The following is a 24,504-nucleotide window of genomic DNA, read 5'->3' as shown; positions in this document are numbered from 1 at the left end:
ATTTATATAACCAATGCCTCAACCACTGCTGAGATGGGAGAGAAGGGCCCACAGGCTGGCTATTTCCCTTTGGTACACAAACAAAATCATCCAAGCCCTCACGTGACAGAGTGGTGGAAGGCCCGGCCCCTGGGAATGGGTTTGAGGATCACTCCAGAGGGCCAGGCGCTTCCTGCAGCAGGTCCCACCTCCCTTTAGATCACCAGACCAGCTGACCCAGGCACCTCTGTGGCCTTGGTTTGACCACAGCAACTGTAGGCACAAGACCCCCCCCTCACTTCCCAACTGGCTTTAATCCCCATAGGCACTGTCAACACGGGAACTCTGTTACTAAGTTACAGATGTTCATCAACACCAAAGGCTTAAGAATACCATAGGGAAACCACATCCACTGCATAAAAAGAAGTTCACTGCTCAGTGTCAGAGTTTATCAGCAATGCCCCTTCACAGGGAATCACCTTGCCTGGCCCTTCCTCCCTTAACACCAGGTCTGCTGCTCCCATTCCTTAAGGACTTGCTTCCCCCAGAGGGCCCTCTACCCTGAGCACTGCTTAAGAACACAAGCTCCACAGTCAGACTCTAGACCCGAATCCTGGTCCTGCCATTGTGACTCTGGGCTAGTTAGTGTCAGCTCAAAACCAGGCTTTATTCATGCAGATAATGGTGATAAAAGAATGACTCACCTAAAGCATCTATAGGCATTCACATCTCACAGCAGTGCCATGGACAAAACAAGCATCAACAAATACTAGTTATTTGTATCACTTCCAGGTTATGAGGGATCCAAATCTCTAGACCCAGAGCCGCACTATCCGATATAGTAGCCAGGAGCCACACAGCCACACACAGCTAGTGAGTACTTGAAATGTGGCTAATCGAATATATGTGCTGTAAGTATGAAATACAGATTTTCAACATTTAGTACAAAAAAAAAACCACACCAGAATTTAAAATATCTGAATTGTTATACTGATTCTGCACTGAAATAATAATGTTTTAAATATACTGGCTTAAATAGAGTATTAAAATTAATTTCACCTATTTCTTTCTACTTTTTGCTTCCTTTTGAAGTTTTTAATGTGGCTACTAGAAAACTTAAAATTACAACGTGATTCATCTGTGACTGGTATGAGAATTCTACCAGACAGCGCTGTTCAAAGCGTGGTCCATGAAGCAAAAGAAGACGCATCTCCTGGGAGCTTAGGAAGGCAGCATCCAAATCCCATCCCAGACCTACTGAATCACAGCCTGCATTTTAAAAGATGGGTAGATAATTTGCATGCTCATTAAAATCTGAGAGGCACTAGTCTCGAGAGACCAGCAGGTAGCCTCCTACCTTGTCTGCCTGCCAAGGACAGGAATCCTCTTTTCCTCTATTAGATACAGAAATTGAGGCCCCACTTGCCCAGCTCCCTCCTTTTTCAGACTCCACATCACTGGAAGATCCATTACAATTCCTATTCCCCATCCTCACCCAAGGAACTCTGTCCCTGTAGGCGGCTTTAAGATAAATTATTTTGAATCTTGCAACACAAGAAATTCTAGACATGGAAGTAGAGGGAGAAAACAAACCAATTTTGCACAGGGAAAGAAAGTGGATTCCACAGGGTATTCAGTGTGATGATAATCCCAGGCAAAATCCAAAGGCTTAATTTTAAATAGACAGTCGCCACACAGGAAGAAAATTATACTTCATTATGAAATGATTAGAGTTCATTAAGCATCTTTTATGGTGAAAGAATACAAAAAAAATGACCCTTGCAGAAAACGTTGAAGACTGGGGATGTCTGGTATAGAGAAAAAATGCAGAGAGTATAGTAGCATTGCTGTCTTTAAATTTCTGAAGGGTTTTCTTATGCAAAATAGATCAGTTTTAGGTAGCTCCTCAGCACAGAACTCGGAGAAATGGATGGATATTAATAAGAAGGAATTCAATAGAAGAGAAGTCTATGTACTAACTGGAATTTTATGGAGTAATAAATTAGTTATCACTAGCATGCAATCTGAAACCACACTCAGAGATGCTTCAAATGGAAACCACTGTGCCTGAAAAAAGTTTGCACCAGACAATCAATCCAGCCCCTTTCAATTTATAGACATTATGATTCCACTATCTCCGCGAGTAAAGATAACAGGAATGGTCACAACCACACTGCTAAGGTTATACATCGACTTCCAGCTGAACCTGCACAGAGAATAGAAGGGTTAGTTTGGAGCTGAGAGACAGTCAATATTGGGCAGTTCATAAATGCATCGCTACTATGTTATACGAACACAAGTAAGAAAGTTTCCTTATCTCACCAGTAGACAAGATCTATTCCATTACTCTCCAATTAAAAGGAAACATTTTCAAAAACAAATGTATGTATGACTTCTCTAGGAAAAGGAGCTGGGTTTGGGGGAAGGGGCGGGGATTCTAGTAATTATGGAAATTATAAACAATAATGTAGTGTAGAACTTTGAGCAAGTAGTGTAAGGCTACATGCACTTTTAAAATATATGAGGGAATGAGCCATACAATGTGTGACTTTTCAGTGACTGTCTCATCCAGGTGTTTGAAATCAACCTCACCTGCCCGTGTCCAAAATTAGTTATGTGCTCGCGCATCTGTCAGGTCCACCCCCAGCCCCTTGCTCTCTTCTTATCTGTCTCTCCAAGTAAATCCATCCTAAGGTGGCTCTTACTTGTGTTCTGAAGGATCTCCCTCTATCCCTGGCTTCAACAGTCCTCTGGACAAACCTCAGAACTCTCAGACATACGCTGGTATGCCCTCTAACATCAAATATCAAGCATACATAAATAAACATTTCTTTCACACCCTATAATTTCTCCAAAATGCTTACCCATATTCGCATTTGGAAATGATGATGAGGTACTCAGAAATAGATCTATTTCCTAAGTTAGGAGCCTCCACTCCTGATAAAAATGGTCAACACATAGGTAAAAAATGCTTGTAACTGTAGACAGCACGAGGAAACTGCTGTGTAAAACTGAGCTTAAAAGCATTAAACGATGCTCAAAATAGGATTGGAAGAAAAAGAAAATAAAGCTCCTTTAAGAAATCTTCTTTCTGACATTAAAAAAACAACAGAATACACTGACTTGTGACAACAGGGTCTAAACTTACTGTATAAGGTTTTTTCCCTGTGTGAAGGATAAAAGAGAAATCCAGAGAAAGTCTTAATAAATTTGAGCTTCACAGTTTTAGAAAGAAAATGATTATAGACTGATGCCTGGTATGTAGCTATCATGTCTTTTAAGCTTTAAGTATAGCTCAAGTTATTTGGAAACTGAGTAGAAAAATAATAATCTTTGTCTCTATAACAGCTTACAGATTTTCAAGGAACTTTGACACAGTATTATCACCATGTAAGTTTTCTGCAAGGCTATAAAGGAAAGCAGTGTGGCTTACATAAGATGTAAGAATAACCAGGAAACAAAAATCCATAAAATCCTAGCTAAAAAAAACAATTAGAGTTCACAAGTCATTAAAAGCTTTGATGCTAAAGCTGCAAGCTTCACACTGAGCCCTGACATCTAAAGTTATGATCATTGGAACAAGTCCTGAGAGGAGCCCTGTGATTCCTGGGGCTGCTTTTCAGACCCCAGAACTTGAATAGTTGCCAAATTTAGCCGGAAAGAAATTATTGGACAAGTGAGTGTGAAGAAAAATATCAGTTTAAGTTAGTAGAGAAGGTGCACGTGGTACAAGCACATTAACTTTCAGGCCAGGAAACCGGGTGGAGAAGTGGCAACGGTTACTAGTCTAAGGCCTGGGCCTTCCCTTAGGTCTGTAACTGACCCACGAAGAGAATCGGGCACGTTCAACGGCCGCAGGTCTCAATTTGTATACTTAGGATAAAAATATGGAATCGTATCGATCTTCCCTGACCTCCCTCATTTATAAGGATCACCCATTTTATTAATTTAAAAATTTACACATTTCTAGGCCCACACTAGACCCACTGAAGCAGACTCTCCGGGGAGGAGGCAAGGAAGCTATACACTTGACAAGCACTGCACTCAGACCCAATTACTGCTCAAATGACGCCTAAATTTCCTCTCAGTTCCAAGATCCCATTTCTTTAAATCTTGCTTCAAATAATCGTTTCTCATTACCCATATAGATAAATGTAGAAAGGTATTCTTAAATCAACAAATAATTATATCATTTATTTTACTGAAGTTATCAGTCTTAAAAATGATAGATGTGGTTCCAAGCTTCATCCGGTCTAAAGAATATTAAATGAGTCTGACCAATTTGACAGCATATCCCAACTAGAAAAAAAGAACATTGCAGGTATGGAATTTGGGGTAAATTATGCACTTATAGTGCATATCAATTCTATCTCAATGAAAGGAGATCATGCAGATAACAAGAAAAAGGTGATTACCTATGAACAAATTTTCTTCAGAATGTAAGTTTTTTTTTTCATTTATATTTCCCACTAGGGTTTAATACACCTATGAGATGAGAATGAATACATCCTATTCTCCTGATTCTACACAAGGATAAACTGAAGCCAGAACTGAGTAACCCATCGACTCAAGGTTAAGTATCATCACCAATGGTACAGAATCAGAATTCTATTGATTTAATTCCTTGTTCAGTATTTCTTTCCACAAATTTCCATTTTATCAAAGTATACTATTATCTTACTTTTGTGTACATTTGAAAACTTATACAATAAAATTTTTTTTTAAAGTTTGTTACCTTGAGATTAATAGGTGACAACTTATAGATACGAACCATTAATTGTCGGGAGTGGGGTTTCCAAAATATTAGCTCTCCCAACCAACAATTTTGGTGGCAGCAATTAAAATTTCACATCTCAAAAATGTCTGCAGGAGAAGCCAGTCTGTTACATATTTATCTATCCTTAATAAATTCTTCTTATAGCTTGTTGGATAAAATTGTACATCCATAGCCCAATACCTCTACAGTACCTATTTGATTCAGGGAAGTAGAAGACATTTCCCAGGAGTGTAGATGCTGCAATTTTCAAAACAGAGAGGACATTTCCTAAATAGAAGTTATCTGTTGCTTGTGCTTTTTTTTTTTTTTTTTTTGAACTATAAATATTGCCTTCTATGAAACAATACCACAAGATAGGATACTGATATATAAGTTTACTTTTAGCCCATCAAAGATTTTGGAGGACATGCGGTATTTTATAGTTTCATATAGTGGAGATACTAGTTCCTGATTATAATTGGAAAGCCAGCAGATCCCCCACTATATACAATTAGTTACATTTTTAATTGAAAGGGATATATTAAACAATGCGTGTGCGTGTGTGTTGTCAATGGGAGACAATTTCTCTATGGGTCTGTCATATTTCTGCACATCTCATGATCAGAGATACTGATGGCTTTTTTCCAGACTATTTTTTCAAGTATGTTTATAGAGCAAATAGCCTTGGAAGAGAAGGTTGTACACGTTTGCTTTCAGTCCCTTATAAAAGATTGGGGTTTCTAAGGCTCAGTGTCTCTCTCCTGTTACACAGCTCACTATGAGTACATCACGTGGCCCCTGCTGAGTTGCACTATAGGAACGGGGGGGGGGGGGGGGGCTCCGGAAACCAGTACAGATGATGATATTCCAGCAACTGACATTACTGTGGGAAACAAACACCCTTTGTCTCTAACCAAGGGGTCTCATGACTTCCACCGGTATCTATGCAAAGGTTGCAGGCTGGCATGTTAGCTGGCAAGCAGGATAATATCTGACCTGAACTGTTCTTGTGTGTGTCAGTTGTTCACACTTGAGCTTATCAACAGCTCTTGCTAGAATGACTTTGCGCAATTCTTTTAGAACTGTTTGTCTTTCAACTCTCTAACTTATATACTAGGAAATTCTGGAGAGTCATTTATGACTGGCCATTTCAATTAAGTAACTAAACAGTCCTGGGAAACGTTTTGAAAAAGTCAAAACTTTTGCTATGTGTTCTATTTATTATACTATTACAAAATTCTCACATCTACCTCGTCTTCTATGTCAAATTGTTGCAACGGATTGCTTATGTCATGATCTGTGGACTTCTTTCATTAAAGCCAACTGGGATGCTTTGAATGGGATGTTTACATACCCAGTTCCCAAATTTCTAGGGAAGTACCAAATCTGTTGGCAGTTGATTCTGAAGGCACTCAGAGAACTCACAGATTAGTGTCATGTTCTTGGTGGTTGACTAATCTCAAGTAGATGTTATTACTTGATACGGAGTGTAAGGAATGACCCTTCCCACGCACATCATACCAGATGCAGGGCAGGCAGGGAAGCGTCTGGCCAGTGTCTGGGTCATGCCCTTCCCAGAGAGAACTGATCACATTACCTTATTACTGAAAGAAACTTTGCTCTTGGATAACATTCCAATTTCCTCATTTTACAGATGACAAAGCTGAACTATCTATATTTTAACAGAAACTTCAAAAGACATACTCCTTTCCTTTTCTGGATTGCTTGTTGTTTAATCTTGCATTTGAGAAATATTTTTTACACACCTGGAATATAATATTCATTATATTATACCCACGTAATTCATTTTTATGTTTCTTTCTGCAAATTGGCTTTGACCTCCTGAGAGTCAAGGTTGATTTGTTCATCCCTCTGTCTCAAATATTTGATACAGTGTGTAGCCTATGTCAGGGCCCCCAATAAATGTGTGAATGCACCAAAAACCAAAGCCATTAGTGCCTAAAATAGGAAAAACAACACTTTGTATTTATTGAGAGTTTACTATGTGTCAGGCATGGTGCTATGATTTTTTTTTTCTCCTTTAAATATGGACAATTTCATTCAATCCTGACAACTCTACTGTTATCTCCCTTCTACAGGTGAGAAAACTGGACGCTTAGACAGCCTATGTGACCTGCCAGCATCATGCAGGTAGGAAATGGTCTGAAGAGGGCAATCCCCACTTCAGAGCCTGAATTCTTAATTATAAGCTAATTGGACCTCTGTTCCCCTTTACATCGTACCACATAATCCATGTATTCATAAAGACTACTCTCTTGCTTAATTTTAGTAAACCCCAAGGGTTATTTCTCAGAAGAGTAGGGCAGAATAATGGTCACCCAAATATGTCTAAATCTTACTCCCTACTACCTATGATCTGTTCGGTTACATGGCAAAAGGGAATAAAGTTTGTATAGAATTCAGGTTACTAATCAGCTGACCCTGAGATAGGGAGATCACCCTGGATTAACCAGGCAGGACCAACGTCATCACCAGGGTCCTGATAAGTGGGTGAGGAAGGAATAGGGTCACAGAAAGACATCTGGAGTTACGTTGCCAGCTTTAAAGACAGAGGAAGGAGTCATGAGTCAAGAAATAAGGGGTCCCTCCTAAAGCTGGGAAAAGGAAGGAAAGGACTGTCCCTTGGAGTCTCCAGAAGGAACACAGCTCCGGTCACACCTTGATTTTATCCCAGTGAGCCCCATTTCAGACTTCAGACCCCCAGAACTGTAAGATAATCAATTTGTGCTGTTTTAAGTCATTAAGTGTGTTACAGCAGCAACAGGAAATTAACACATCAGTGTAATTAACAGAAAATAATATCTGTGGCAGAGACATCTAGTGCCCCTCAAACATCTGTGCTTCTCATCCCAAGTGCACAGGTCTTGCTAAAATACGACTGCATAGTCAGGGGTCACGCTTTCCAAGGATCTCTAGTCCCCCTCCTCTCACTCTCCTGCACTGAAACAGGGATACAACGACTAGTGTCTTAAGGGTACTGTGGAACAGGACCAGCTCTGACTCAAGACGTTTTAAGATCTGGGTCTCCTGTTTTCTGCTGCCTACGTGATGCGATGCTGGCTTCGAGCCGCAAAATGGAAACTCATGCACAGAAAGGTCAACAAGTTTCTTCAAGGCCACACAGTATGGCTGGGATAGAAAGAGTGGAAAGGAGGGTGTGGTCAGTTGAGGCACGAGAGGCAGGCAAGGGCCAGATCATACATGGCTCTGTGAAAGATGTTAATAAGTTTTAATTCAGACGAAGTCACTAAAGTCATTTTGAATAAGAATGACATACTCAGAGAAGCTTTCCTGTAAAGCTGCTACAGCTGGAGTGTGGAAAAGAAAAAGAAAAGCTCACAGTTATTCAGTGCTTCTTGAATAAGGCTCTGTTTTAAGAGATGGGTAAGTGTGTGTATTCATTTAATCTGCACAACACTTTGTATGCTACAAATTATCACTATCTCCAACACAGCTTGTAAGTGATAGAGTGAGAATTTGGACAGAGGAAGTGTGTTGGCAAAGACCATGTGCTGATCCACATTAGACAGGTCCCACTCTATTTACAAAGGGGTAAGAGCAGGAGGGAAATAAGTCAAGAAACTACTATAGTAGTTACATGGAGAAAGAATGCTAGAAGGGGCCCTAGACAGACATAAACAGAACAAACAGACAGACAGACAGACAGGCAGGCAGGACTGTAACCAAGCAGGACCCTATGGGTCCTTCCCCAGGGACAGACCCCTCCCCCATATCCTGTGCCAGGCTCCCCTCTGAAGAACCCAGATAACACTATCTGATGCACTCGTTCTGAGCTGTTTCACAGATGATAAAATCCCCACCAAATGGAAGAAATTAACTACTTGATGACCAGGAGCACATGGCCCCCAGACCTACTGGTGCCTAAGGATGGATAACGTTAATCCCTGTGACCCCACCCTGCTACCTCATCATCACCCAGTCAGAGAGCTGCACACGAGTCCATCACATACCCTGGGACGCCCCTCCCTCAACCGGCCTTTACAAATGCTTTGTTGAACCCATTGGGGAGTGCAGGCTTTTTGAGCACTAGCTGCCCTGGACTCCTTGTACCAGCACCTTAAAATAAACACTGCACTTCCCTTCACCACAACCCGGTGTCAGTAGACTGGCTTTACTGCATGTGGGTGAGTGGACCCATGTTCCGGTTTGGTAGCAGAGTTAACAAAATTTGGTGACACACTGAACGTGGGCAGAGGTGAATGACAGTGAAACATCAAGGATACTGACCAGGTTTCTAGCATGAGCACTTGGCAGGAGGAGAGACAAGTTCCTGAAATTTGGGACCCTGGAAAAGAATCTGATATGGAGTTGGGCAGGACAATGAAAAGTCCAATATGGGAAATATTGAATATAAAATACTGTAGTTTATTCAGAAAGACGTATCTGGGTCCAGTACTGAGCCCTAAGCCTAGAAAGAATTGGAACAACTGAGATAAGTTTTATCAAGAGTCAGGAATAAGCAGATCCTGAAAGAATAAAAAGAACTACAATTACATATTCCACATGGAGACACAGAGAATCTTAGAATTAGAAGTGGCATCACTATTCACCTGCTTTTTCAGCTTTTCCCTTGACATGGAAATGCAGTCTCCTCTCCTGTATTGAGAAAATGGCCATTCTTAAACACATAGACATTTCACTAAGTGGCTCTTCTCTCTTGAGGACAGAACCTGGTAAGAAACTCAAACTAGAGCAAGGAAAAATGCTAACCACTAAAATAAGTTGGTGAGAAAGTTGTGAAATTTTCCTGGAGGAAGGAGTGGACAGTAAGCAGATATTTCCTCTATGTCCTACTTGCATTCACATATTCAGCAAGGCTGGAGAAATAGATCTGGAAGGAATAACTTTGTTTCAGAAATTGCACTGCCAAGAGGAACCTCATTACCTCTTGGCTTGGTGTTCGAGAAAAATCTAATCCAGCTGACAAAATGAAGTTTAGTGAGACGCCCAACTAAAGATTGTAAATGCACTCGTTTCAGCATGTTTTTTGCCAAATACAATCTTGGACTCTGAAAAGGAGAACTTAACTGTTCATTAATGAAGTGCAGGTGTGTATGAACAATCGCAGTGAAGAGAAAAGTGGTCCCAATGTGAAAAGACATGCCCAAAACTGAACCCTAAGATGAGATGTAGGGGTTTCTATTCATTTGTTCAAGAAATACCTACTGAGCTCTTACTACCTTCTGCCGGACAATGTGCTAACTGCTGTGAAGTCGACCACAGGTACGGAAAATGTTCTTGCTCTGAAGATTTATGCCAGATGAAAATAAGAGGAAAAGGACGCGGAACAGAAAGGAATGAAAAAAAATTAGCTGATGAGGAAGAAGAACTATATAAAAAAGAGGATGGAAAATGAGGTTGAGGGAGGGGAAAAAAAACAATGGAAAATGAAGGAGAAATAAAAGAGCTGTTTACAGCCCCCGCCATACTTCAGGCTCATGCTACGTCTCGTCTAGACTATTATAATAAATCCTGAAAAATCGTGTCTCTCATTCTTTCTTTTGACACATAGTCATAGAGTTTTGTTGTAGCTGAAAACAGAGCTTACAATGAGAATTAAAGTGTTAATACTTTATCTGCCAGGAAGCAGTGACAGGGGAGAATAAAAGCAGCAGTAAAGGAAAATATGAAGCAATGCTTTGTGATGCATTATTGCTCTGGCTACCAATTTACAATGAACCACAAAGATACATAGCAGGTTTATGTATTGGGAAAACAGGATTTCTCTCGAAGGATTAAAAGAATAGGTTGGGGTAGAATACAGGTTCATTGGGAATAGGCTGGCTCCCTCCTAAATCACATCTCCCTTTGGCGATGTTTCATTCCTCAAGGAGCCAGGTCTCCAACACGTTCAGGTTGTATCTTCCAGGTTGAAACATCCAGCCCCTCAGCTGCTACTCAGAAGCCAGATCTCGTTTCACCACAACATGGTGGTGTATCCAAGTCTGAAAGTGGACTGCCAACCACATGCCTGGAGAGCATCAGCCAAGAGAAAGAAAGAAGCATTCCAACAGAAAAGGAATATGAGAAGAGGCAAAGCTTGAATTCAATCCAAACATCTTTTATGTGCCAGATACTGTGCTAAGAGCTGGGAAATTAACAGTGAACAACACAGATCTGTGCAATTGCAATGCAGTGAGATAAAATGGCTGGGCAGCAGAGGTCCTGTGTCATCTCAAAAGGTTCCCAGAAGGAACGCTTTCTAAGAAATAGAAGTTATTCATATCAGAGCCAAGGAGTAAGTTCGTGGGGGAGGGGGATGAAGGAAACCTCAGTACAGTGGTCAGTGGTCACACAGAGACCGGCTCCAAAGGTCTAAAATATTAAAGAAAATGTTTCAGTACTGTTGGCGCTCAGAGTGTTGGACAAGGATGGAGAGGGTAATACTTCAAGTTCTACCATTTCATGATGACTATAAGACTAAAGACCACAGCCTAGAATTCTCCCTCTCTAACCTAAATCCATGGCCCTTACCTCCATCCACTCCACATTCATGTCTAACTTGATTATTGCTTTTTCTCTAAATATGTTCTGTGTCTTTACCTGATTTGCTTCACCTGGGATTCTGTCCCCTTCTTATGAACAGCTGTATAAAGAATGCCCTTGCTTTAAAAAGTTCCATGTAAAAGCTTTCTTTTTAACAAACATACCCTACCACATCTCACTGGTTTAACCTCCCCTAAAATTCCTATTTTTTCTTAAGGTACTTCCCTCATTTCTATAGTTATTTGTTTCACTGTCTCCCTTCCCCTCCTAGACCATTAAAGATCAAAAACTGATAGACATTATTAATTTCAAATTAAATTGTTTATGGTTTCCATAATCTCTTTTCTCTGGAGAACAACAGAGGGATATATTTAACTCTAAAAATTACTCAAAAATCAGCTACCTAGTGTATTGAGCCAAGACCACTGGGCAAAGCCACTGTTCCAGTCCAAGCTGGCCCAGGGACCATCTTTGTTTTCTCTTGTTTGCATCCTTCCTCAATCGTTCCTCCTGGACCATTTCCATCACTTCATGATCCTCGTATCTTCTATTTTAAATGATTTCATTCCAGGGCCTCTAGACCACCTGGCTTGGCATGGATTGCTGATACCCAGATAGGAGATTATTTTGGTTTTGTCAATAGTAAAACAATTTCTTTCTCAGCACTACCCAAAAAGGGGGGTGGGGGGGTACCTTAACAAAACTCAATATTTCACTCTCTCACTTTAAGAGTTTCCATTTTGAATTCCATAGTATTTGCAATTTGTCATTTACAGGATGGATGCTGGCACTCAGAAATACAAAGGGCCTCAGGCATGTCCTTAAAGGGCCTTACAGCCTAATGGGTGACAAAGACAACGATGCCAATGGCTGGAAATCAGGCAAAAAGTGATGGGCTGTTACAGAGGTTAAGGACTCAGTGCAATTTTACGATTGGAAAAGTTGAACTATTACTGGTAAAACCAAAGAAAAAAATCCAAACTCACATCTAGTAGAGGTCCCTGACGATCACGCCCCTCCATGGTGCCATATGCTCTGGTTTCAGTAGTACAGGGTAATGAATTATTTAGTTTTGTTAACTTTGATTAAATATGTATTACACAATGAAGAACGTAGTCTTCCTTTTTAGGAGATGAAATTAAGCAGGGCTCATATGTTTAAAAAAAAAAGACCATTTTTCTACAAGCAATTTTTTTTCCCCTGAAGTAATCTCTACTCAACAGACTTTCTCCTCAAATATCCTGCCTCTATCATTTGTCAAGGCAAGCTCTCTCCTGTTTTCATTTCAGTCATGTGAATAACACCTTGAGCTAAATAAATTTAAAAATGTTTAATATCAAGAACAGCCTGATAATCTAATGAATGCTTAAAGTAGGAACACCTCAATATTTTCACTAAGTACAGTAATTCAATAAAAATTTGCTGTATCATACTAAGATAAGTTTGTGACACTTGATTAAAAAAAAAATCACTAAACTGAGATACAAATGCAATGAAACATAACCAGTAAAAACCAATCTCAACTTAGACTCCTGGTGACCACTTCTACTTTCCTCTAAGTATTTAAAGTTCCTTTCCTTTTAAACTTTTCTCAGCTTTCAAACTTCTAGAGAGAATATCTGAACTATATTCGTATATATTCTATATATGCCCAATAACTGAGTATGTTTCCAAGGTCAAAAGGTTATAAGCCAATATAGTCTTCTATCTCTTGATCTCATGTGAATGGCAATCCAATATCTTGCTGTTAATTAGCAAAGATTATTTCATCCAGTTATCTCTGTTTCTCTGTTAGCGTTAGAACAAGAGAAAATGCTGTAACTCCATCTAAACAGTCTCATTTCTCCTCTAAAGGTCAATACTAAGGGAATTTCTAAGCACATTATTTTCCTGGCACTTTGTTCTCACACCCAAATGAGCTTATTGACTTTAAAATCAACTTCTAAAGACAAGTAAAGGACATTTCTAAATCCTCAAATGATGGTGGAACGTCCTTCAACTGCCCCTTAAGAAATCTGTTCACCTATTTGTAATATGTTACTCTATTTTATGTCTCAAAAACTTCTTTTATAACCAAATATGTTTGCAAATAGGACATGACCATTCATGGCAAATCTCTTAGTACACTCATGTTTCTATATTGTTATATACAGCTGAAATATGAGATTCATTCTCTGCTTAAAAGCCCACAATGGGGAAAAAAGCTGCAAAGTGTAACTCATATTCTCAAGAAAAACCAAACCAAAACAACAACAACAACAACAACAACAACAACAACAAAGTCTTAGCTCAATAATAACACAAAAGGCCTAGATTTTTTTAAGATATAGCTGATTTACAATATTATATTAGTTTCAGGTATGGAACATAGTGATTCATATGTGATTTATAGTTTATAGTCCATTTAAAGTTATGATGAAATATTGGCTATATTCCCTGTGCTGTACAACACATCCTTGTAGCTTATTTGTTTTATACATAGTAGTTTGTACTTCTTAATCCCCTACCCCTAGCTTGCCCCTCCCCTCTTCCTTCTCCCCACTATTAACCACTAGTTTGTCCTCTGTATCTGTGAATCTGCTTCTGTTCTGTTATCCAATTGTTTTATAGTTAAGATTCCACATATAAGCGATATCATGCAGCATTGGTCTTTCTCTGTCTGACTTATTTCACTGAGCATAATAGCCTCCAAATCCATCCAAATTGTTGTAAATTCTTTTTTATGGCTGAGTAGTATTCCACTGTGTATATGTATACACCACATCTTCTTTATCCACTCATATTTTGATGGATATTTAGGTTGCTTCCATATATTAACTATTATAAATAATGCACTATTAACACTGGGGTTCATGTATCTTTTCAAATTAGTGTTTTTGTTTTCTTCAGATACATACTCAGGAGTGGTACTGCTGGATCATATGGTAGTTCTATTTTTAGTTTTATGAGAAACCTCCATACTGCTTACCACAATGGCTGCATGAATTTACATTCCCCTCAACACTGTACAAAGGTTTCTTTTCCTCTAAATCCTCATCAATATTTGTTATTTGTGGTCTTTTTGATGATAGTCATTCTGATAGGTGTAAGGTGATATCTCACTGTGGTTCTGATTTGCATTTCTCTGATAATTAATGATGTTGAACATCTTTTCATGTGCCTGTTGGCCACCTATATGTCTTCTTTGGAAAAACATCTTTTCAGGTCTTCTGCCTATTGTTTGATCAGGCTGTTTGTTCTTTTGATGCTGTTGCTGTGTTGTATGAGCTGTTTATATATTTCAGATATGAAACCTTTATTGGTCATATCATTTGCAAATATTTTCTCCCATTCAGTAGATTGTCTTATCATTCTGTCGATGGTTTCCTTTGCTGTGCAGAAGCTTTTAAGTTTATTTAGATCTCATTAATTTATTTTTGCTTTTATTTCCTTTGCTTTTGGAGACATATCCCCAAAAATATTGCTATGATTTATGTCAAAGAATGTTCTATGTTTTCTTACATGACTTTTATGATTTCCAGGCTTACATTTAGGTCTTTAATCTATTTTGAGTTTATTTTTGTATATGGTGTGAAAAAAAAGTTCTAATTTCATTCTTTACATGTGGCTGTCCCAGTACCAGTTATTGAAGATACTGTCTTCTCCTGCCTGTATATGCTTGCCTCCTTTGTTGTAGATTAATTAATTAGTTAACATAAGTGCGTGGGTTTACTTCTGGGATCTCAATTTTGTTCCACTGATCTATGTGTCTGTTTTTGTGCCAATATCACTCTGCTTTAATGACTGTTTCTTTGTGGTATAGTCTGAAGTCAGGGAGCATGATACCTCCAGTTTTATTCCTTTTTCTTAAGGATTGTTTGATTATTTGGGGTCTTTTGTGTTTCCATATAAATTTTTAAATTATTTGTTCTACCTCTGTGAAAACTGCCACTGGTAGCTTGACAGGGATTGCATTGAATCTGTAGATTGCCTTGGGCAGTATGGTCATTTTAACAATACTAATCTTCCAATCCATGAACACAGTGCATCTTTCCATCAATTTGTGTTGTCTGCAATGTTTTCCATCAATGTCTTAAAGTTTTTTGAGTACAGGTCTTTTATCTTCTTAGTTACGTTTATTCCTACACATTTATTCTTTTTGATGTGATTGTAAATGGGACTGTTTGCTTAACTTCTTTTGTTGATAGTTTGCTGTTACTGTATAGAAATGCAACAGATTTCTTCATATTACTTTAGGATCCTACAACTTTACCAAATTCATTGATGAGCTTTAATACTTTTCTGGTAGCATCTTTAGTATTTTCTATATATAGTACCATGTCCTGTGCAAGCAGTGACAGTTTTACTTCGTCCTTTCCAACTGGATTCCTTTTATTTCTCTTTCTTGTCTGACTGCTGTGGCTAGGACTTCCAATGCTATGTTGAATAAAAGTGTTTAGAGTGGGTATCCTTGCCTTGTTCCTGATCTTACATGAAACACTTTCAGCTTGGTACCATTGAGAATGTTAGCTGTGTGCTTATTTTATATGGCCTTTATTATGCTGAAGTATGTTTCTTCTATACCCACCATGTTGTGAGTTTCTATCATAAATGGATGTTGAATTTTGTCAAAAGATTTTTCTGCAACTATTGAGATGATCACATGATTTTTATTCTTCAATTTGTTAATGTGGTTTATTACTGATTGATTTACCAACATTGAATCATTCTTGCATTCCTGAGAAAAATCCCAATTGATCATGGTGTATGATCCTTTTAATATATTTTTGGATTTGATTTGCTAATATTTTTGTTGAGAATTTGGACATCTATGTTCATCAGTGACATTAGCCTGTAATTTTCTTTGTGTGCATGGTGTCTCGGGTTTTGGTATAAGGGTGATACAGATTTCATAGAATGAGTTTGGAAGTATTCCTCTTCAAATTTTTGGACTATTTTGAGAAGGATAGGTGTTAACTCTTCTCTAAAGTTTCTTAGAATTCACCTGTGAACTCATCTGGTCCTGGACTTTTGTTTACAGGGAGTTTTTTTTTTAATTAATGATTCAATTTCATTACTGATAATCGGTCTGTTCATATTTTCTATTTCTTCTTGGTTTAGTCTTAGGAGAGTGTACATTTCTAAGGATTTGTCCATTTTTTCTAGGTTGTCTATTTTATTGGCATATAGTTGGTTAGAGTAATCATTTATGATCCTTCATATTTCTGTGGTGTCAGCTGTTATTTCTCCTTTTTCATTTCTGATTTTATCTTTATTGATTCTGATTTTATCTCCCATTTTTTTCTTGATGAATCTGGGTAAAAGTTTATCAATTTTGTTTATCTTTTTATGAACCACTTCTTAGTTTCTTTTCTTTTCTTTTTTTTCACTTTCTATTTCATTTATTTCTGTTCTGATTTTTATAATCTCTTTCCTTATACTAACTTTGGACTATCTTCTTTTTCTAGTTCTTTTTGGTGTAAGGTTAGGTTGCTTATTTGAGATTTTTCTTGTTTCCTGAGGTAGGCATGTATTGCCATGAACTGTCCCCTTAGAACTGCTTTTTCTGTGTCCCATAGATTTCAGATTACTGTTTTTTTTTCATTTTCATTTGTTTCCAGATATTTTCTTTCTTTCTTTATTTCTTTATTGAAGTATAGTCAGTTTACAATGTGTCAATGTCTGGTGTACAGCATAATGTTTCAGTCGTACATATATTACTTTACATATTTTTTCATTATAGGTTACTACAATATATTGAATATAGTCCCCCGTTCTGTTTCCAGGTATTTTTAAAATTTCCCCTTTGATTTCTTCAGTGGTTGTTTAGTAGCATATTGTTTAGCCTCCATGCACTTATGTTTTTTGAAGTTTTTTTTTTCTTGTAGTTGATTATAAAGTCATAGCTTTGCAGTCAGAAAAGATGCTTTATATGATTCTTAAATTTACTGAGATTTGTTTTGTGGCCTAGCATAAGATCTATGCTCCATGTATTTGAAAAGAATGTTTCTGCTGCTAGTTTTGGACTGAATGTTTATACACACACACACACACACACATATATATGTGTATATATATATATATTTTTTAATAAATATATATTTATTCCATTGGTCTAATGTATTATTTAAGGTCTATGTTTCCTTATTGATTTTCTCTGTGGATTATTTGTTGCTCTTCCAAACTCTTTAAAGTCCCCTACTGTTATTTTGTTAATGTCAGTTTCTTCCTTTATGCCTGTTAATGTTTGGTTTATGTATTTAGATGGCCCTATGTTGGGTGCATATACATTTATAATTGGTATATCTTCTTCTTGGATTGATCCATTGACCATTATATAACATCCTTCTTACAGCCTAGTTTTTATGTGTTATTTAACTTCTTTATATCCTGTGCTCTCATAATACCAGTTCATATGCCACCACTGCATATAAACATCTCCATTATTTCCATATGTTCTGCTTGCCCCCACTTAGAACATTGTTTCCTGTTGCTCTTCCAAACTCTTTAAACACTAACTCCAATATGAAGATTACTTTCAGATAAAATATATATATATGACCCAAAACACTACTTAAGATACAGTACTTAAGAAACTATAGCATAATTATTAGTATAATTGTTGTCACAATTAAAAGATTGCAAACTAATGAGGCCCCTGTATAATTCCAGTGTTTAGCACAGAGCCTAAAACACAGCTGGTACATAACAAATTATTTTTGAAAAAAATAGTGTATCTGTGATTATTATCCACTTCTACTCACCAAACTAACATACTTTAAACCAAGACATGTCCCATTATCTTATCATATACTGCCTTAAGGCCAACTTTAAGCCCAACATGACAAAGACACAGGACTTTCAAGAACTATTCAATCCTACTGGCGAGAAGTGGTTGATTAATACATTTAACAATTCAAAGCTATATGTATCCATTCTTGAAATAACTGTGTCCATTTAATGACAAATAATGAATCTAAAACATGGGGAAAAATCTAGGTAATATTCCACTTAACTGCAACCACACCAATACCTTTTCCCAACTTTTTATTTAGTTTACAGGTTTTCTATTTAGTTTATAGGTTTTAGGTTCATTTTTTTCCTTCACCATACAAATACATTATATCTCTATAACATTTCACTTCACATTTGTTGATATGCTAATCTCTAAGCTATTTTATCACAAACAGAATAAATTTTCCATATCTTTATTAGATTTTTGAAGGTATGCCTATTGTTTCAATGTTTTAGCTTCTGAGAAATGACCCTTGAATACAGGATGAGTGGTTTTAATTTCACCTGAGAAAAGGGTAAGAAGAAAATGGTCTCACCAAATCCCAGCTTTTAGGTTTATAAATCAGTATCACCCTTGCTGGTGCTTCTGAATTATAAAAGAGAAGCACAATTCTCTCTACAACAATAACTGGTAAACACAATCATAAATATTCCACTACATCTTCATTCACAGTCTATTGGCTTGGCTACTATTACTAGTAACACTCCTCGTATCAATTATTACAGTACTATTTTGGCTACATTTAAAACACCACATGACCAATGAACAACAGAACCAGGGAAATATGCCATTGATGTTATTTCACTATTCCTACAAACACCAAGAACTGAGGTCAAATGGAGAACTGGGTATTAGTGAGAATAATTTGGTGACAAAACAGCATGAAGTCCCAATTCAGCCTCAGCATTCAACAAGAGACTGAGACCCTTGGGAGAGAACTAGCACTCTTTTCTGTTTTTTGTTCTTTTTTTCATTCTGGCATCTAGAAATTTTATTGCATTTTATTTCATGAGAGATCCATGAAAATGGATCTTATTTTTTTCCCAGGATTGTGGGTTCCTCTAAGATCAGGTTCTTGGAATGCACTGCAGCTAATTCAAAGAGAATGGGGTGGGGACGGATTTTGTAAGGAAGAAAAATCAAGCAACTCCACTTCAGAGAGTGAGCAGAGTATCCTGGAGCCTAAGGAAAACTAATCATCGTGGGAAAGTCTATTGTGACTGAGAAAAGAATTTCCAAAATCAATGCTATTGAAATCCCCTCTCCCTCCAAAATCTAACATAATAATTAAAAAAACAAGCAACAAAAAAGCTGATCTTCACAAAAAAACTGCAATGCAAAAAAAGTCACCAGTTTTGACATTTGTTACTGCATTAGCATAAAAGTTAGAATACTTAAATTCTGCCTCTTTAATGGGGCAAACACTCTCATTGGCCCCTTATAATTGTAATTCAATTGTTCCCACGTATTTGACTTGAACTAAGAAGAAATTTTCATTTTGCCAGACTTGTCAAGGTATAGCCATAAATGATAACAGTTACAAAATGAAAGCATTTATAAGAAAGGGAAGTAATGGCTGAATAATCTTTCTAGCTCACTTCCACACAAAAGCAAAATCAAACCTTTGTTAATGATTACAAAGATAAGTAGTAAGCTATACTATGCCTTTAATTCAATGTGACTGTGCTATATTTTCCAATGCAGCAATAGTTTGACTACTGTATTCAAATTTGTACAAGCGTATGGGGCTGTGTTATACATTCATATGTTTACATATTGTCCCCAAATCTCAGTGCCCCCTGAGAACTGGGTTATCAGGCTTACGTTTTCTAAGGACATTCTGTTTCCACATGAACCAAGCTATTAATCTGGAAGTTTTCCTTGGCCTAAGATTTCCTCCTCTTCTTGAGATGCTTGAAGTATATTGTACCCGGGCTTAATAGGCTGCTAATTCTGCGTTTAACACCCCTCCTCTATTTGACATCCCTCTACACGTAGCATATGATTGCCAACTCTAGAACACCATCCCCCCACTTTCCTCCTAATTACAATCTTCCTGCCCAGCATGTTCTAATAAGAAAGATGGAAAGATTCAGATCGAATAAACATCAGAAATAGGTGAGCCATTAGAAAAGCTATTTTTACTAAAGAAACTTTAGGAAGATGAAAATGTCAATAAAAGATAAACGTTGAAGCTGAAACTAGATCATAACATATCAATTCTACAGAATTATATACACGTCGACCCCTGAAAACCCTAGTACTGCAGACAACAGTAAAAGAAAAGAAGGAGAAGGTGGAACAGAAAGACCACCAAGATCTGAAAAGATAATCTGAAGCTTTTTATCTAAATTCTGTTCTTCCAAATTCAGAGAAGTAAGTATAGTCATGTTCTATCCCAGAAGAGAAAGTGTGTAAATCGTCACTTTCCAAAAGTGACATTAGAGAAGGAAGGAAATTTAACTATTATTTTAAAATAACTTCAGTCCTATAAACATGACACTGAACTTCAATTGTTAAAGCAAATGTTAAGGAATCAGTACAGATGACCCCTTTATGAGTCATGTGGTGAATCATCCAAGGCTATGGTCGTGGCGTGTGGAACAATGAGAGGCCACATCACAGAAAAAGGCACTGATATGAAACGCTTTACAGGACAAAGTGGATGTATTTTCATGACAAGAGAGCTTACACCTTGTCTTCTTAACCAAGCCCTACAGTATAGAGAATGTACGTGCACACTCAAGGAAAGCACTCCCACCTCGACCACTTCTACAGCGGGCACTGCTGGGCTCTCCAACGTGCCTGGAACAGGCCATACATTTTTCTAGGGTGGAAGCACTATTGCACACTCTCGGCTTTTCAATCAATTGACTTAAATAAATCTGGGCCAGTTTTTCAGTCTTCATGTTATCACTACCCCAAACTCTGAAACAAATGAATTGTGCATGCCTAATAGCAAATCTACAATGGAAGAAGTTTTTTTTTTTTTTTCCCCTCCACCTCTTCCTCCTCCTCCTTCTTTTCATAATATTTAAGCCCTGGCAATAAAACAATGGATCCTTGACATCTGGAAGTGATATATCTGTATAAATCTCCACATTAACAAATTCACACAAAAAACTCTTACAGAAAAAAAAATGCCACTAATTCATTGCCAGCTGACTCACTCCAGCATGCCAGCCCCTTAGCATGTAGCATTCATCTCTGCTACAGATTTTAGGTATATTTTCTCATTTAATTTTCATAACGATCCTTTGAGGTTGATGGTATTATTACTCGTATTTTTAACTATTCCAAATTACTGCAAGTAGCAGAACTAAGAATGGTTTGCAAATAGCCTATATAATATTAAATTGTGAAAGCTGAGGGTCCATTATATCAAGAAGAATATGAGGAGATGGTGTTGGAGTCAATTTCCTTTCCAATCAAGAGCAGAATCTGCCCCCGGAACTGACTGCCTACCTTCCTTGGGCCTCTGTGCCGTGGATGCTGGTGTGCTCTGGGCACAATACACCTCCCGGGTCTGGATCCCACCTCCACAAACGGGTCCTGTCACATGCCAGTGGGGGTCCTGCTGCTCGAGGAGGAGAGAGACTTGGCATTCTTTCCATTCAGAGGTCCTCCAGGAATACCTGTTCGGTTTGATTTATTTAAAAGAAGAAGAAGAAGAAGTAAGGAAAATATAAAATTCCAAAGGAGACTTAAGTCATGACATCAAATGTGCATAATAATCTCTCTAGGACCAAATTCTGCCTACTGATAAAGAAGTTTACCAGCTTTGAATACTAAACCCCTTTTATTTCCTGGAGAAAAATCACAGCAGCCTATCATGCTAATAGTACAGGACAAGAGGAATGAAGGAAGGAAATATGGATAAATGGTAGATATGTCTCAGCCTTACAGCTCTAAGAGAATAAAAAATTAAAAAAAAATTAGAGGAAAGAGATGGAAACTAAATGAGCCTATTCGTAACAGGCGAACTTGTCATGGGGTTTCATTTCACGAACCTCTAAATGACTTTGTGTGAAAGTTGGTCTTTCTTTCCTAATTAGTAGGACACTGTATGAATGTGTGAATATATTATTTTAAGTGGACAGAGATTACCTCCAACTGTCCAATCTTCTTGATATAGGAAAGAATGTCTATCTGTTTGGCCCCACTGGGATAAAGGTATACATATTAAAAGTGAGTTCACAATGTGCCACTATATTTAATTGATGGGTTTTTTTTTTTTTTACATATACAGACATGCTATTATTATAGGAAGGAATATATCCTCTTGGTTTATGATGGGTTGAGATCTACACTAATAGACACACACACACTTCCATACAAATAAGAGGAGAAAACACAATGAAGTTTGTACACAACTCACAGAAAACAAAACAACCATAACAACTTTGCACTCATAGCTGGAGGATTATTGCAGACAGAATTTCCTTTTGTGGTTTATTACAGCATTCCTGAAGCTCACAGCATTAATATAACCCTACAGCATTCACATAAATACCAACAGACATTAACTTCTGGAACAATGAACTAAATCTAAGAACATTCTTATATCTGCTGTCCCATTTCAGATTAAAGAAAAAAAGTTTTTTCAGTTCTATGATTATTAAAAAAAAAAAAACTGCAGCAATAAAAATAAACATCAGTCACCAGGGCCCAGGCCTTATAGAAACTAGAGTAAAATTGTCAGCAAAGCCCCTCACAATGGGCGCCATCATTCTAGAAAGCTTGAAAGCTGAGGATCACTTGTCTTGTGGAAAGCCCACTGTGGAAAAAGGATCTGGACAATCCTGAGGGGTTTGCGGTAACAAGATTCTTCTCCCTCTGCCTCACTACTTCATCTTCACAGGGTTTTCCAAGGGAACATCAGTCAGGGGGCTGGACAAGGGTCTGAAGTACAGAATTCAAGTCCTGCTCCTGCCAGGTAAATACAGACAATAACATGTTCCTAATTCTTGGGCATGAGAGACCGAGAAAAGGCCAGGTCTTCCCAGAGATGGTCCTTCTCCAGAGGTGATGCTTTGAAGCCCTTTCTTCTCCCTCAGATGGAGCTGCCACCCTTGGCTCCGTGGTCACTCAGGTAGAAGGGTCATCTCCCGTGTCTCTGAGTCCCAGGGCTCAGGAAGCTCTGGATTCTGGGGCAAGGCACAGTCGGGCAGGGGTGGGTTGGGTGGATGGTGACCACATTTTCATTTCAAATCTCTTGCTCCAAAGATCTCCTAAAAGAACTCTCTGGCTATTAACGAGGTCAGATACAGCCCTGACTCTGAGGTTCCTATGATAAAATTAGCAAAAAAGTTCAGCAAAAGGGGCAGAAAGGGGGCAGTGTGGTGTAGACAACAATCATGCATTAGAGTCAAACCGACCTGATTTGAATCTGAGCCTTGCCACTTACTAGCCATGTGACTTTGGCTGATTTTTGTCTTTCCATCTGTAAAACAGGGATAATAATACCAAATGTGGATCCTGGCATGTAACAAATGTTTGATAAAGGTTAAGTTCTCTTTTTTCTTAGATCTTTTTACACCTGCCTTTCACCCATTGCTGACACCGAAAACACACACACAAACACACACACACACACACACAAAACTAACATTGTCTTTATGAGAATTTAATTAATTTCATCAAAAGTCCTAGCATTAGAGATCCAGGAATGCTGTGGTCTAACTTGCAGTAACCAAACTGCAGCAAAGAGCATAAAAGAAACTTAGAGAGTTTAGAATCATAGCAAGTCCCAAATAATCTGTTTGCAGTGTAATTTGTTTGAAAGGAATGGGCCATGCTGTATGAATTACTTTTTCAATTAATTTATCATGACCCTATAAGAATTAGCAATGGAGGAATTTTGGAAGTCATTATGGAGAAAAATGAAAAGGAAAGTTTAATGACTCTGGTTTTATATAAAGTAACAAAAACCCTGTTGGTATCTCATTAACCAAAAACACCCAAATTCCATTCACCGGCAAACTACAAATTCTCTAAAGACACAGAAGACATTTGTCACTATTGCTGTTTGTTTACTACCTCAGAGAAAACAGCAGCGTAGCAAGCGGCAGGGGAAAAGCACACCAGGGCAGGACTTCTATATTCCTTTTTTAAATGCGGATCTTTTCATGGTCTTTCCTTTTTATTTTTTTTCAAACGAGCTATCTATGTTTAGTCACAAATCACCCAGCAGCCATGAAAACTAAACAGCCTGAACTCCCGCAACTTGAGAAAGTGTCTCCAGGATCTGACAGAATAAGAAATCAAAGGAGCCTGCTCAGCTAAACGGTACTGGCTACCCCCTTTAGAAGTTGTTACAGGGAGAGTCCTCCAGCCTCCGGACAACCTGGCTTCCTGACTGCCGGGGACATCTTCAATGACGAACTCAGAATCGAAGACCAGGCCTTTCCCCCTTCGCTCTCCCAATTCTGATGCCCCTCAACACAGCCTCATTTGTCCTTCTGCT

General features: G+C 38.1%; 1 protein-coding gene across 1 annotated transcript in view; it reads right to left on the bottom strand.

Moving 5' to 3' along the window:
• The window catches only part of THSD7B (thrombospondin type 1 domain containing 7B), a 763,775-nt gene that overhangs the window by 455,683 nt on the left and 283,588 nt on the right, over positions 1 to 24,504 (bottom strand). Inside the window, exon 5 of the mRNA XM_074363581.1 lies at positions 21,504 to 21,673. Coding sequence (XP_074219682.1) covers positions 21,504 to 21,673 — 170 coding nt within the window. The remainder of the gene's footprint in view (positions 1 to 21,503; positions 21,674 to 24,504) is intronic.

Source organism: Camelus bactrianus, chromosome 5 (assembly GCF_048773025.1).
Source record: "Camelus bactrianus isolate YW-2024 breed Bactrian camel chromosome 5, ASM4877302v1, whole genome shotgun sequence".
Lineage (NCBI taxonomy): Eukaryota > Metazoa > Chordata > Mammalia > Artiodactyla > Camelidae > Camelus > Camelus bactrianus.
The sequence above is the reverse complement of the archived record's forward strand: the minus strand, read 5'-3'. Positions and strand labels throughout refer to the sequence as shown.